This window comes from Malurus melanocephalus, unplaced genomic scaffold (genome assembly GCF_030028575.1).
Source record: "Malurus melanocephalus ecotype Western Australia unplaced genomic scaffold, MMel_1.1 scaffold_552, whole genome shotgun sequence".
Lineage (NCBI taxonomy): Eukaryota > Metazoa > Chordata > Aves > Passeriformes > Maluridae > Malurus > Malurus melanocephalus.
This window is the reverse complement of record NW_026623784.1, coordinates 57,284-68,734: the sequence shown is the minus strand read 5'-3', so window position 1 is coordinate 68,734 and position 11,451 is coordinate 57,284. Positions and strand designations below refer to the sequence as shown.

The window sequence follows — 11,451 nt, the reverse complement described above, 5'->3', positions numbered from 1 at the left end:
AGTGAGGGGAGTCCCAGCTTCAGCCCTTCAATTAATGTTGAGTGAATCAAGTTTCAAGTGATCACTGGAAACGAATTGCCTCAGTGAGAGGCTTTGTGAAGGCACAGGGGCAGTTACAGCTACTACTTCAGCCCCTGCAAGCCTGAATCTCTATGTCCTGTCTCTTGTGCCACTAATGCAATTGATATATTATTGAATTTGGCCCTTTCTATGCTGGACTSTTGTCTGGGGATGGCAAAAGTGAGAGAAAGCAACATAGGTAAAGGAAACAAGATGGTTCAGAGGGCACGGGGAGGATTCRGGTAGCCTAAATATCTGCAGAGAAGAAATGTCTTGCATCATAGCCATGAAGGACAAAGAAACTGTGGAGTCAGGTAAATATGAAAGGCAAGGTAGGGAGGAATAGTGYTGATGGAAACCTAAGAAAACAGGGCAGCTCTGAAAAGGAACAGAAAAGGACTGGAGATCTGTGAACAGAGAATTCTGCTGTTCTGTCATCCCAASGATGTCTGGAACAGCAGCAAAAAAAAATTAAAATTGTTTACAAATCAAGTATGCAAGAAGTGTTGGAAAGAGAAGTGTTAGTACTTTTGCCCTGGAGAGGAAAAGAGAAGGGTGAATATTAGCTGCCTGCTTTGGGAGACCCCAGAAAGCTGGGATTGAGCCTTTAGAAATGCTTTTGGCAGATTGTTTATGAAGCTTCCCAGCATTTGCCTCCAGAAACAGAAAAACAGATGGAAAGAGACCCAGCAGGGAAGTGAAATCTCATTTATCTGCACAATGCCATCCTCCTGGCTCCAGCCAGCTCTCTGCATGTCAGCTACCACAGAGCCTACCCAGTCCATTCTGCTCCAGGCCTTCCCAAGCCCATCCATCACCCTATGGCTTCTTATTTCCAGGGAGCCTGGCACACAGAGCTGGGTTTATTGTCTGTCATCCCTGCCACACAGGCACATGCATGCTACACCCATGTAGATGCACACACAYTTTGTGTATTGCTGCAGCTTGGGATTGTCTGGAGTCCAGAAAATCTTCACACAGTCTGCCAAAATCTGAGTTTATCAGAGCCAAAAAGAAAACTGGCACAGCACACATGCTTGAGTCCAGCTTGTTCCGCCCTTGAGCACACTAACTGCAGCAAAGATCTTGACAGTCTCTTGRTTCAAGGGTTTTGTTCATCTTGGCTGTGACATGAGGAGTTTATGTGAAAAGTAAAAGCTAGGATTGTCAGATATAATGTTTTAAGTGAGATATGTGAATTAATGTAGATGATCTGATGTTCTTGCTTTGTCAAATACAAAAAAACCCCAAAATACAAAAACAGCAGGGGCAGTTTCAGACTCTATTTCAGAGCCCAGGTGACACAACTGTATTTATAGAGGAAAAACACGTGTGGATTTCTATGTACTTGCTTAGTGCATGGCTGCTTTAAAGGATTAGCAGCAGAGAAATAGTAGTTATAACAGTGAGTCCAGAGAAAGAGACCTCCCACRGAGAAAGTTATCCAAGATGCAAAAYTCCCCTAATTGCTCTTACAGATCTTAACTATCCACTACGATGCCAAAATGTATCAGAAATAGTGGCTCGAAGACAAAACTGCAACTCACACCCCAGCCCTGAGCCTGAACCCTGAGCAGCTCTGAGGATTTTTACTGTACTGGTGTTGTTGTGAGAGTCAGATTTGCTGCCTCAGGTGTTTTGTAAACCTGAGGGTCTATAAAGGCAGTGCAGGTAGAGGGGTGGAGCAATCAGGATGTAGGGCTGATGTAAAGAACTACAGGGGCAGCTTAACCTGGCAAATACTTCATCTGTTTCCCTTACTAATATATGACCCCTAAGAAGAGGATGAATTCTGGGCTTTGTTGTAACACGTGTGTTTGTTTATAACAACTTAGGAAAGGCAGCTCCTTACAAGATCAGACTTCTTTCTGCCTGGTGTGTGTCTCAGGCAGAATTTCATCCTTTGCAGGGTGCATCAGCAGTGTGAGAATCACTGTCACCTACATCAAGGAGCCCAGGGCTAGCATGGGCTCCTTTTGTGGACTGTGGCCCTGCTGGAAAAGAGGGTGAAGTTTACTTTGGTGCTTAGCCATTGAGAAATCTGAGTGCTGGAGCTAGGGAGGCTCCTGTGGAATCTATCTGTCTTTTGTAAGTGTGAATTCTGTAGGGTAAGAAAAATGAAGGAGGTATGAAGAGGTTTCTGGGATTAAGATAGATCAGGACATGGAAACAAGTGGTTAGGAGAAGGCTGGAACTGCTTTGCCTCTAGCACAGCAGTGTTGTATTAATCCAAAACTTGTCCATGCACTAATTTGGTTTAGCAAACAGTTCAGATCTCCCCTGATAGCAGTGTAGTACAGGTATTTATCTGTACTAACATTATTAATGCAAGATTCCCAGTGACAGTAACACAGCACATTAACCTGTCTGCTCTGCCAGTGCAGAGATGAGGCAATCTACATCTCTAGCTCCACTTTGATCCTGCTTCATGCCAACAAGACAGCTGGGCAGCTTAAATAAATGCCCCCTACACTTTGAAGCAGACCTTCTGTTTAACTGCCCTGCAGCATTTAGCTGCCTCCCAGCTCCTGCTGAAAATCAGAATGTATCTGTCGGGTTCACCATCAAARGGCTGTGTCTGTGTGAGCGAGATTGGAGACACCCTTGCGTTCTCTTTGCACTTGTTCTCTACTCTTGGTATTTTGCCTACAGATGAAAAGGTAAGATGCTCTTTCTAGCTCTTTGAGTTGTTCTGAGTGATGTCTTAATCCAGCTGGTTTGCTCTGCTTCTTAAAGGGAAAATCCTAGGGGAAAAAAAAAGACTCTGTGGTCTGGAGAATAAACAAATGACCCCATGCAGAGCTGTGTGTTGCTGGSTTGCTATTTGTTCCACTGATTTTGAAGAAGAACTTCAAAAGCTTTTTTAAAATAGATTTAGCTGTCAGCCTGCTTTTCTTTTGTTCCAGATAGCTGCCAAYAAAATAGTATTTCTAGCATTATGCCTTCAGCTAGTGAGCTTCCCAGTGCCTCCTAAATCAGTCCTCAAGGAACAGTTTATTGTCCTTTATGGCAGTAGAAAGACCTGCTTTTTGGACACTGCATGAAAAGAAGGACCCTGTGCTGCCTACCTCTTCCCAGGGAATGCTGAACTGAAAACTCCCAGGCTATGAGAAGCAACAGAAAGGATTCTTGGAAAGTCAGGATCAGTTGGCAGATGAGTGAATAGGCTTTTTTCCATGAACAGGATGAAGGCATCTCCCTCTAAACTCCCAGACACTGGGCTGCTGTGATGGCAGAGCTTTCACTAATTCAAAATTCTCCATATCTGTCTCCCAGGCTGAAAGAAAAGAGGAAAGGAAGAGCCCAGGTTATTCCTAGGGTGTCTTCTGTCAATGCCACAAAAAGGCTCAGAAGGTCTCAAAGTCTGTTACCTGCAGTCCTTACAGGTGACAATGGCTGATCAGTCAGAAAATCACCTGGGGGAAGGAGTGTGAGCCCTTGTAATTAAGCAGCAAAATGGTTCTCCTGGTGAACAGATGGAAATCWGGTGCAGCCAAGGGCTGAGGTGCAGGAAAGACTGGGATGAGGTTCAGTGAAAAGCTGTGACTGTAACTATGACAGTATTTCTCAAATGTAAGCACAGGCCTGGTGCTTACAGTCAGTATCCCAGGGAACTCTGTTCTTAAGTGTGTCTTCATGCTGCCCAGAGAGAGAGGGACAGTCTGGAAAAGCTGCACTAAAAAGGCTGCAAATCCCTCTCCTCATTTTCTGGGAAAGGATAGGAGAATGACTAAATAACTTAGAGAATGCTCTGACCTRTGTAACAACCCAAAGCCATGTCTGGTAACACAAACACAGGGATGAAGGAAGACACTCAAAAACATGACAGTGAAGCATAATGAGAACATTCCACAGCCACTGTGCTAGTGGACTCAATGAAACTTCATCTCAATGTTCTTGGGACTTAAATTATCCTCCCAGTGACAGCCTTGCCTAGTGACCTGTGTAGGATTAAGGAAGGAAAGTGGGACCAGYTAGAGAAACCTCAGTCTGCCTCTCTGCCCTTTGGTCCTTAGACCAGCATCCCCTGCTCTGCTGACAGCCTTTTTATTTCCCTGCTATGCCATGAGGTATCAGCACAAAATTTCCAGCGTTTTTTCTTCCTTTCATCAATTCCAGCTGCCCTGAAGCAGAATGTGAGCGCATGTGAAAGGCTCTTGAGCTGCTCAGGGTTGTTGCTGGTCCGGTGAGGSCACCATCTGCCCCCAGTTCTGTTCATCTTGACATCTTCATTGCAAAGGAAACCAGCTGTGAGGAGGGGCCAGTGGCCCATGGCCAGGATGCCAAGGTGGCAGCAGCCAGGCATGGTTGGGCAGCTGGTGTTGTGCCAGGCTCAGGAGCTGTGGGCAGGAGCTGCCCCCCCAGCCTCTCAGATGGTGGGCTGTCARTGGGAGGGCAGGGGGGCTACAGAGGAATCAAAGGCAAGTGTCCTACTGATTGATGGCCTCATTTGCACATGAAACTGGGACCTCTCAGTGCTGCAGGCCCTGCACATGCATCTCAGCTGCTGTAACCAGGGCTGGGAGGAGATAAGCAAAGAGGGAATAATTTGCTTCCAGCTCAGGACAYCATAATGGTTTTCATCTAAGTGTTCTAGGAGTGAATCTTGATGGCCTTTACAGTTCCTAAGTGCTGGTTGCTTATTTTTTTTTCTTTTCTAATTGCAGGTGAGGCAGAACACCCATGATTATGGAAACTTCTTCCACTTTCCCTTCTGTTCTTTTCCTGTGCGTGCTGGTTCTTTCTGACATCAGTCTTGCAGTCTCCCTGAACCCTGGCACAAAACTCAAAAACGTCCCAGAGAACAACAACAACCACCTTCAAAACCAAGAGATGTGGCTGCATCAGCCCAGAAGTGAGCACCATCACAGGCAAGGCTTGGCCAAGAAGGAGAGGGTCCATGCCATGCCTTCAAGAAGGCAGCTGGCCGGGGAAGAGAGCCTCAAGATGGGCAGTGGAGCTTCTGCTGTGGAAGATCTGGTGGCAGAAGGACAGCCAGCAGCCCTAAAACAGAATAAAGATGCGTTCCTGGGCTTTCAGTTGCCATATCCTCAGAGGGAAAACCAGTCCCCAGGCTCTGAGAAAGGAAAGAAGCAGAACCGAGAGCATCGGCGACACAGCCGCAGGGACAGGCTCAAACACCAGCGAGGTATTGGAGCTCCCWGAGAAGCTGTTGGGGCTGTTGGGTCACTGCAAATGAGTGTCTCTTGTGTGAGGGCATGAAGATGCAGCTGTGGTTGAGCCACGTGGGTGTGTGGAGGGTGTGGGGTATGTGCCTGCTCTAGGGAGAAATCTGCCAAACAAAAGAGGCACAAGAAAAAAGGGGAACTGCAAAACCAGAGAATTTGAGTGCTGGCTGCAATTTTGTGAAAATGGCCTGGTTTGTCTTACATTGGGAGCTCTGAGAGTCCCTAAGACTTGAGGGGCTCTTTTGGGGTGGCCTGCTTTGTTGGGGTTTTGTTTCTTTTTAGCAAATGGCCCCACTGAGAAACAAATATGTCCAARCCATGCTCAATCTCTCTACTGACTTCAAAAAATGACCAGAATTAGAAAGAACACAAACCCCTTATTTTGCTTTGAAGGCCAGTTTCTTCTCACCAGAGCTTGTATTCTTCTATGTTTATGTTGAACTACAAAAAAAAAAAAATCAGATTTTGATTATGTGAAATTGCACTGAAACTTTAAAATGTTGCTTTTTTTTGACTGGGACTGCTTTCCTTTGCAGGTCAAGTTGTGGGGGTGTGTCTGTGTGATACGAGCTCAGTGTGGCAAACCTTGAGTTCTGTTAAAGTGAGGCAATTTGTGTCTATCTTTGTGTCTATGTGACAAGCTGGKTGTCATGTCCTTGAGTTCCACCTATCACTCYTCCCTGCCTCAGTAAGAAGAGCTCTGTTGTTTTTWCAGGGGACCAACTAAACAGTTTGTGTTAGCAATATAGAAAAGTATGAACAAAGCTGCTTTGAAGCAATATTTGTAGACTACAAACAGGGCTTGTTTCCTGAAGTTAATTTTAGGTCTATATTTAAATTAATACTTAGGAAGAAGAGGGATAAATCCATGAAGATAATAATTTCAAGTTAGGTAGGTCCTGACTTGATCTAAATTGAAAAAACTCACTACTAAAATCAAATAAAAATGTGTTCATAGGTATTTGCAACAGCTTAATCCATTGGTTTAAAAATGGCTAAACTGGTACATTTAGCACTCTTGAGACCACAAAAAGGCCATCTTTTGCTTCTTAAGCAAGACATATCTTCAGGAAGGTTGATTATGTATGTCTTAAGTGTATAAAAATCAAGCTACAAATACTCTGGACCTGATTTATCACTTTAAYAGCTCATTACTCTGTTTTACACTGGTCTAAGCAGCAGCTCAGGGTCATGGAACAGTGGCCAGCAACTGGATGAAATGTAAATTCCTTTCACTCAAATTTGTCACAGGGAGAAAAGGGATGAAAAAGGTAATGCCACTGTACCTGTTGCCCTCTGCAGGGAAGACTCCTGATGCTGGACCAAGCTCCCTGTACAAGAAACCCAAAAGCTTTGAAGAACGGTTTCAAAACCTTCAGGCAGAGGTAGCTACAAGTCTGACTCCCACYGTGCTCCTCATTACTGCACTGGACACTGCAGTTTCCACGGAAGAGCCTCCTGTTCTTCCAGCCACCTCCCCGCGGTCAGAGGTAAAGACACAGCTGGGAACTGTTCTGKACCTCCAAGCCTTGCCTCTCCCTCAGCTGTCCAACTTCACTGAGCTTTAAGGACCAGAGAGACAGTAGGAGCCCTTACCTAAAGAGCTAGCATGTGCTAATGCTTGTTGCTYACCTTTTGTTCTCACAAAGAAGCAGTGGAAACTTCCCTTTTGGCTTCAGCCTCTATAAAGGAAAGCCYTTCCCTTTTGAAAATGAGATGCCAGAAATCCCCAGTAGACAAGACAGGAGTGGAGGAGGGGAGGGGGAATCATAAAGCCATTTTAATGTCTAAAAGCACCATGAAAATTTGCAAAGACTTTAGGTTCCTACAGAAGTGTAATCCGTTGTCTGTCTGCTCTTTTTGGGTTTGCAGGCCCGCTTCAGGCAAGATGGGGATGTGATGCCCACCTTAGACATGGCACTCTTTGACTGGACCGATTATGAGGATCTCAAACAGGAAATGTGGCCATCTGCTAAAAAGAAAGGTGCTAAACCTCCCTGTCCCCTTCCCCAAAGTCAYCCTGTAGGGTTTGTCTATGGTTAGTATTCACAGATATGCTGAAGGACATGAGATCATAGTGGTGGGGAAAGAGAGAAGTAGAATAATGCTGATTGTGTTTTGTGCTCAGTTTCAGAATGCTTCTCATTTTGGATGTATAGTTTGAGGGCAGAGGACAAATGATATATGGAGAGTTGAGACATAGGGAGGCAATTAGACTATGAAGGTTTAGAGTTCAAACTCCTGGAAGAATATACTCTCCAAAATGAAAACAGTAGTATGAAATTTTTTTATCAGCATCTTTTTTTTTTTCCATAGAAAAGCGTCGCAGTAAGAGCCCCAACAGTGGAAATGAAACCRTGACAGCTGAAGGAGAGCCATGTGATCACCACCTTGACTGCCTCCCAGGTCAGGATCAGCTTGGCAGAGTCATTCTCCAAACATGACATGTTTGAAAGACATGTATTCTGATTTCTACTATTCACACTAAATGGTATGCAGGGGAAGGACAGAGGCTCTCTAGGCATATTGTGGGGTCAGATGGTATCTGTATGATGGAGCTGTCACTGGAGGTGTCAGTAGCCCTACAGGTAAGGGGACACCTGAGCTGTGCTGAGCCCTGGTCCTGTGTTGCAGGTTCTTGCTGTGACTTGCGTGAACGTCTCTGCAAACCCCACGATCGAGGCCTTAACAACAAGTGTTATGATGACTGCATGTGCACTGAAGGTGAGTCCAGCTCTTTGCTACCCCTCTTTGTAGCAGGTAGTGTTGACTTGGAATAGTGGCTCTGCTGCTCTTGGCCTTTCTCTGCCAYTGACTCACAGTGTGACTATTGACTGAGTCTTCTAGGATATCTTACTTTCCCCCTTGAAAACAAAACTCCTGATGGTGCAAACCTAACAGAAGACACAATATATTTTCACTTCAGTGGTGCTTTCAATTATCACAGGCTACAAAACCAGACTGCTTTGTATGACCTTGTGCCTAACATGACATTCCCAAGTTAATTTCAACTAAGCTTGTAGCAATTTAGTTGATGTGGGAAGGATACAGTCTTTTGTTTCTTGAAATTATTTTTGAAGAATCTGCAGCAACCATTACTAGGCAGGTTCACTCTTCTAGTGTGAACACGTTCAGGATCAGCTCCAGGCACTGAGTCTTGCCTGCCAGAACAAAACTCTGATTGCCAAATGTTGTGACCTGCATTAGGTACCCAGTGATTTGACCAGGCTGTTCACCTACTTTGTACCCAGTTAAATGGGCACCTTTCCTGGAGTGGCAATGTTAAATGATAGTCTTCACCTTGGTCATCTTATGTAACACCTGAAGGTCCTAATCAGAGATGACCTTCTGATAGATTAGCCTAGGAAAGTGTTTCTGCAATCCCTRATGAGGCTGCCCCAGGCTCTGCTTTATCCTTAGGCTAGTTATAAGTTGATAGCAAATGTGCATCCTTTGTAACATAAAAAAAAATCCCCAGAGATGGAAGACCCAGATAAGAGGTTTAGATGAGGGCAGAGCTCTGATCTTGTGTGCTCTCCTTCTAGGAGGCCAGATTGCCCTGGAGTGATTGGTAATGAGGGGCACAAACCCAACTTTTTAAGGTAGCTGGTCTCAATGTAGCTCAGGGACATGATTCCAAAAGGCTGCTCTGTGAYCTCATCTGGGACTCCAGTGTACAACCAAGGACAGTTTTGGCTGTCTCATTACAAAAGCTATAAATCTTCAGCCTCCCTTGCTCTGGGGATGCTATCTGCTGCCTGCTCTGGAAGTTAAGAGCTGCAATTTCTAGAAGGATGAAATCAGCTTCTGCCAACCCAAATGATCAGATCCTACACTRCTGAAAAGCTGGGTTTTCATGAGAATTATTTACCCATAGGCTGTACACTGTGTGGCCCAAGTAGCTATGCATTCTGGTGTAACAAAGTCAGACAAGAAACACCATAAAATCAACCTATTGGTGCCAGAAACCAATTAGTTACCATGATCAGAGGCTCCCATTGCCTTCCACTGCCATGGGAGAATATGTACTCACAGTATTTTTTAGAAATAAAATGCCTTTTTTCTCCTTCATACTCACCAATGCTGTATTAGCTAGCTTCCTTCAGACCCTACACTTTAAACATCTAAAACTGAGAAATTGAAGATGAGCAGCGGGCTTTGGATCAGACCTCCCAGTAACAACACTTCAAAGTCTCCTCCCTTCTCTCTTGAAGCTTCAKGGAAATAAATAGCAAGGGGAGGTCCCTAGCCATTGCTGCTGCACATTAAGTCTATAGTAATTTCCCAATGGAGAGATCACTTAGACAGTAATGGGAACTAATAGGGGGAAACCAAGCAGGGCTTCYATAAAATCACTGGAAACAATTGGAATAATTCATTGGTATTTCAAGAAGCYAGTGAAAACCYGCCTGAACCAATGAATCCCAAACCAGAACAGAGAGCCAAASAGAATTCTAGTGCCCAGAGAGCAAYATGCTGTCTGTGGGAGGCATTTYTCTGCCACCCCATTTGACACAGCCCAGGGACTGTCCCCAGTGCAGCAGGATCTGAGGCAGAGAGATAGTTGGTGTTRCTGCTCTAGTGAGCCCTGCTCCCTCCTCACTTCTGCATGTCTTTTCCATAGGGCTACGCTGTTACGCCAAATTCCACCGGAACCGAAGAGTGACCCGGAGGAAAGGGCGCTGTGTGGAGCCTGAATCAGCCAATGGAGAGCAGGGTTCCTTCATTAATGTGTAGGAGGGTAGGACTCCTGTCTGGAGGGTCAGGAGCTGGGGTCCAACTATTTATACTTAGCAATGGGAATTAGAGGAAAAAAGTTGAGCAAATGATTGAAGCTGTAGACTCTGAACATGCCAGGTCCCAGCTAGACTGAAACTCATGTTCATTATAAATAGAGTGGTATCAGCCTTTTCCATAGCAGGACTGCTTGCCCCCTCCCTTCCCTCAGCACATTCSTGCCACTGATTTGAGTCCACCTCTCCCAGTTAGTAAGCAATGAYCATGACTCCCATTCTGATGGTCCTGGCAGGAAAAGAGTCTGCAGTTTCATCTCCTCCTCTCAACAGGCAAGATGTGGAAGATCCTTCAGGGCAAAGGGGTTATGAGCTTAAACTTTACCCCTTAATTATTAGTTGAGAATAAAGGTAGATAGATCCTCCTTACGGAGGTTCCTAGAAGAGAGGAAACTTGTAGTGTCCAGRTGGAATCAAAGATGGGAAATGGATCAGCAGGAAGCTGCCTGCCTAGGTGAGAGAGGACCCTCTGACAGACCTCTTGCTGTTTCCTTTTCTACTGCTCCAGACATATTCCCTAGCTGTTACACACTAGCACTTCCTACCTGTCATCTCTGGGACCATCCATTCCCATTCCATTCTTCATTCCTTTCTTCCTTTCAGAGAACCACCTGGTTTCTGCAAGGATGTGGCAGGACCTCCCAGCCTGCAGCCCTCACTCATTTAGCTATCCTGCCAGGTCTGTTATTTTTAATGATTATTTTTAGGAGCTTTCTAGGGAAGTGATAGTTTTCCTAGTGAGCCAAAAATAAAATTTTTGGTAACAGGAGATAGGGACAGGCTGTTCCATTGTAGTAAATCCTGTGACATGTTGCATGTGTGTTTCCATGATATGTAAATAAAGATATGATGGATATCCTTTGTGCAACTCTTCTGCTTTTTTGACTGCACCCAAGGATGTGGAGGAGCCACAAAAGCCTATAAGGGAGTTGGGTAAGAGGTAACACTGATGATTTGAGGTAATCACACAGAACAATTGTGCCACTGGTAGAAAAATTTCTCTGCCCAAGGTACCCTGTATTCTCACTCAAATTGCAAATAACAGATTCTGCCTGGTGTAGTCAGTCAAATATTTTAAACTTCTTTATATTAATACTGAATTACTGGGTTCAGTGATATGTTGGAGCAACAAAGGCTACCTGTGTTAATCTGGAGTAGTAGTAACTGGTAAAGATGTTCTTTGCTACTGCTGACACCCCAATACCCTGAATTCTTTGGGGAGGTAGTTCTGAAGCTTTCTGTATTCAAGAGTCTGGAGACGTACAGCACTTTCTGTAGGAACAGAAATGTTAATTGTGCTGCTRTGTGCAGAATCCTCTTTACACAGCTTCTGTAAACCCCCTGTGTTCCATTAARTTAGTCAAACCTCTATTTTACAATCCCGTTTATGCTGTGGTGCCACTCTGCAT

At 44.9% G+C, this 11,451-nt stretch overlaps 1 protein-coding gene across 2 annotated transcripts in view; it reads left to right on the top strand.

Moving 5' to 3' along the window:
* The window catches only part of DRAXIN (dorsal inhibitory axon guidance protein), a 13,240-nt gene extending 2,349 nt beyond the window's left edge, over nt 1-10,891 (top strand). The window contains exons 2-7 of one of the 2 annotated variants that reach the window (XM_057382142.1): nt 4,728-5,209; nt 6,501-6,739; nt 7,122-7,233; nt 7,566-7,655; nt 7,884-7,973; nt 9,874-10,891. In XM_057382142.1, coding sequence (XP_057238125.1) covers nt 4,744-5,209; nt 6,501-6,739; nt 7,122-7,233; nt 7,566-7,655; nt 7,884-7,973; nt 9,874-9,986 — 1,110 coding nt within the window. In that variant the 5' untranslated portion in view covers nt 4,728-4,743 and the 3' untranslated portion in view covers nt 9,987-10,891. The remainder of the gene's footprint in view (nt 1-4,727; nt 5,210-6,500; nt 6,740-7,121; nt 7,234-7,565; nt 7,656-7,883; nt 7,974-9,873) is intronic. The other variant, XM_057382143.1, reaches the window with a different exon arrangement.
* The last annotated feature ends 560 nt before the right edge of the window (nt 10,892-11,451 follow it).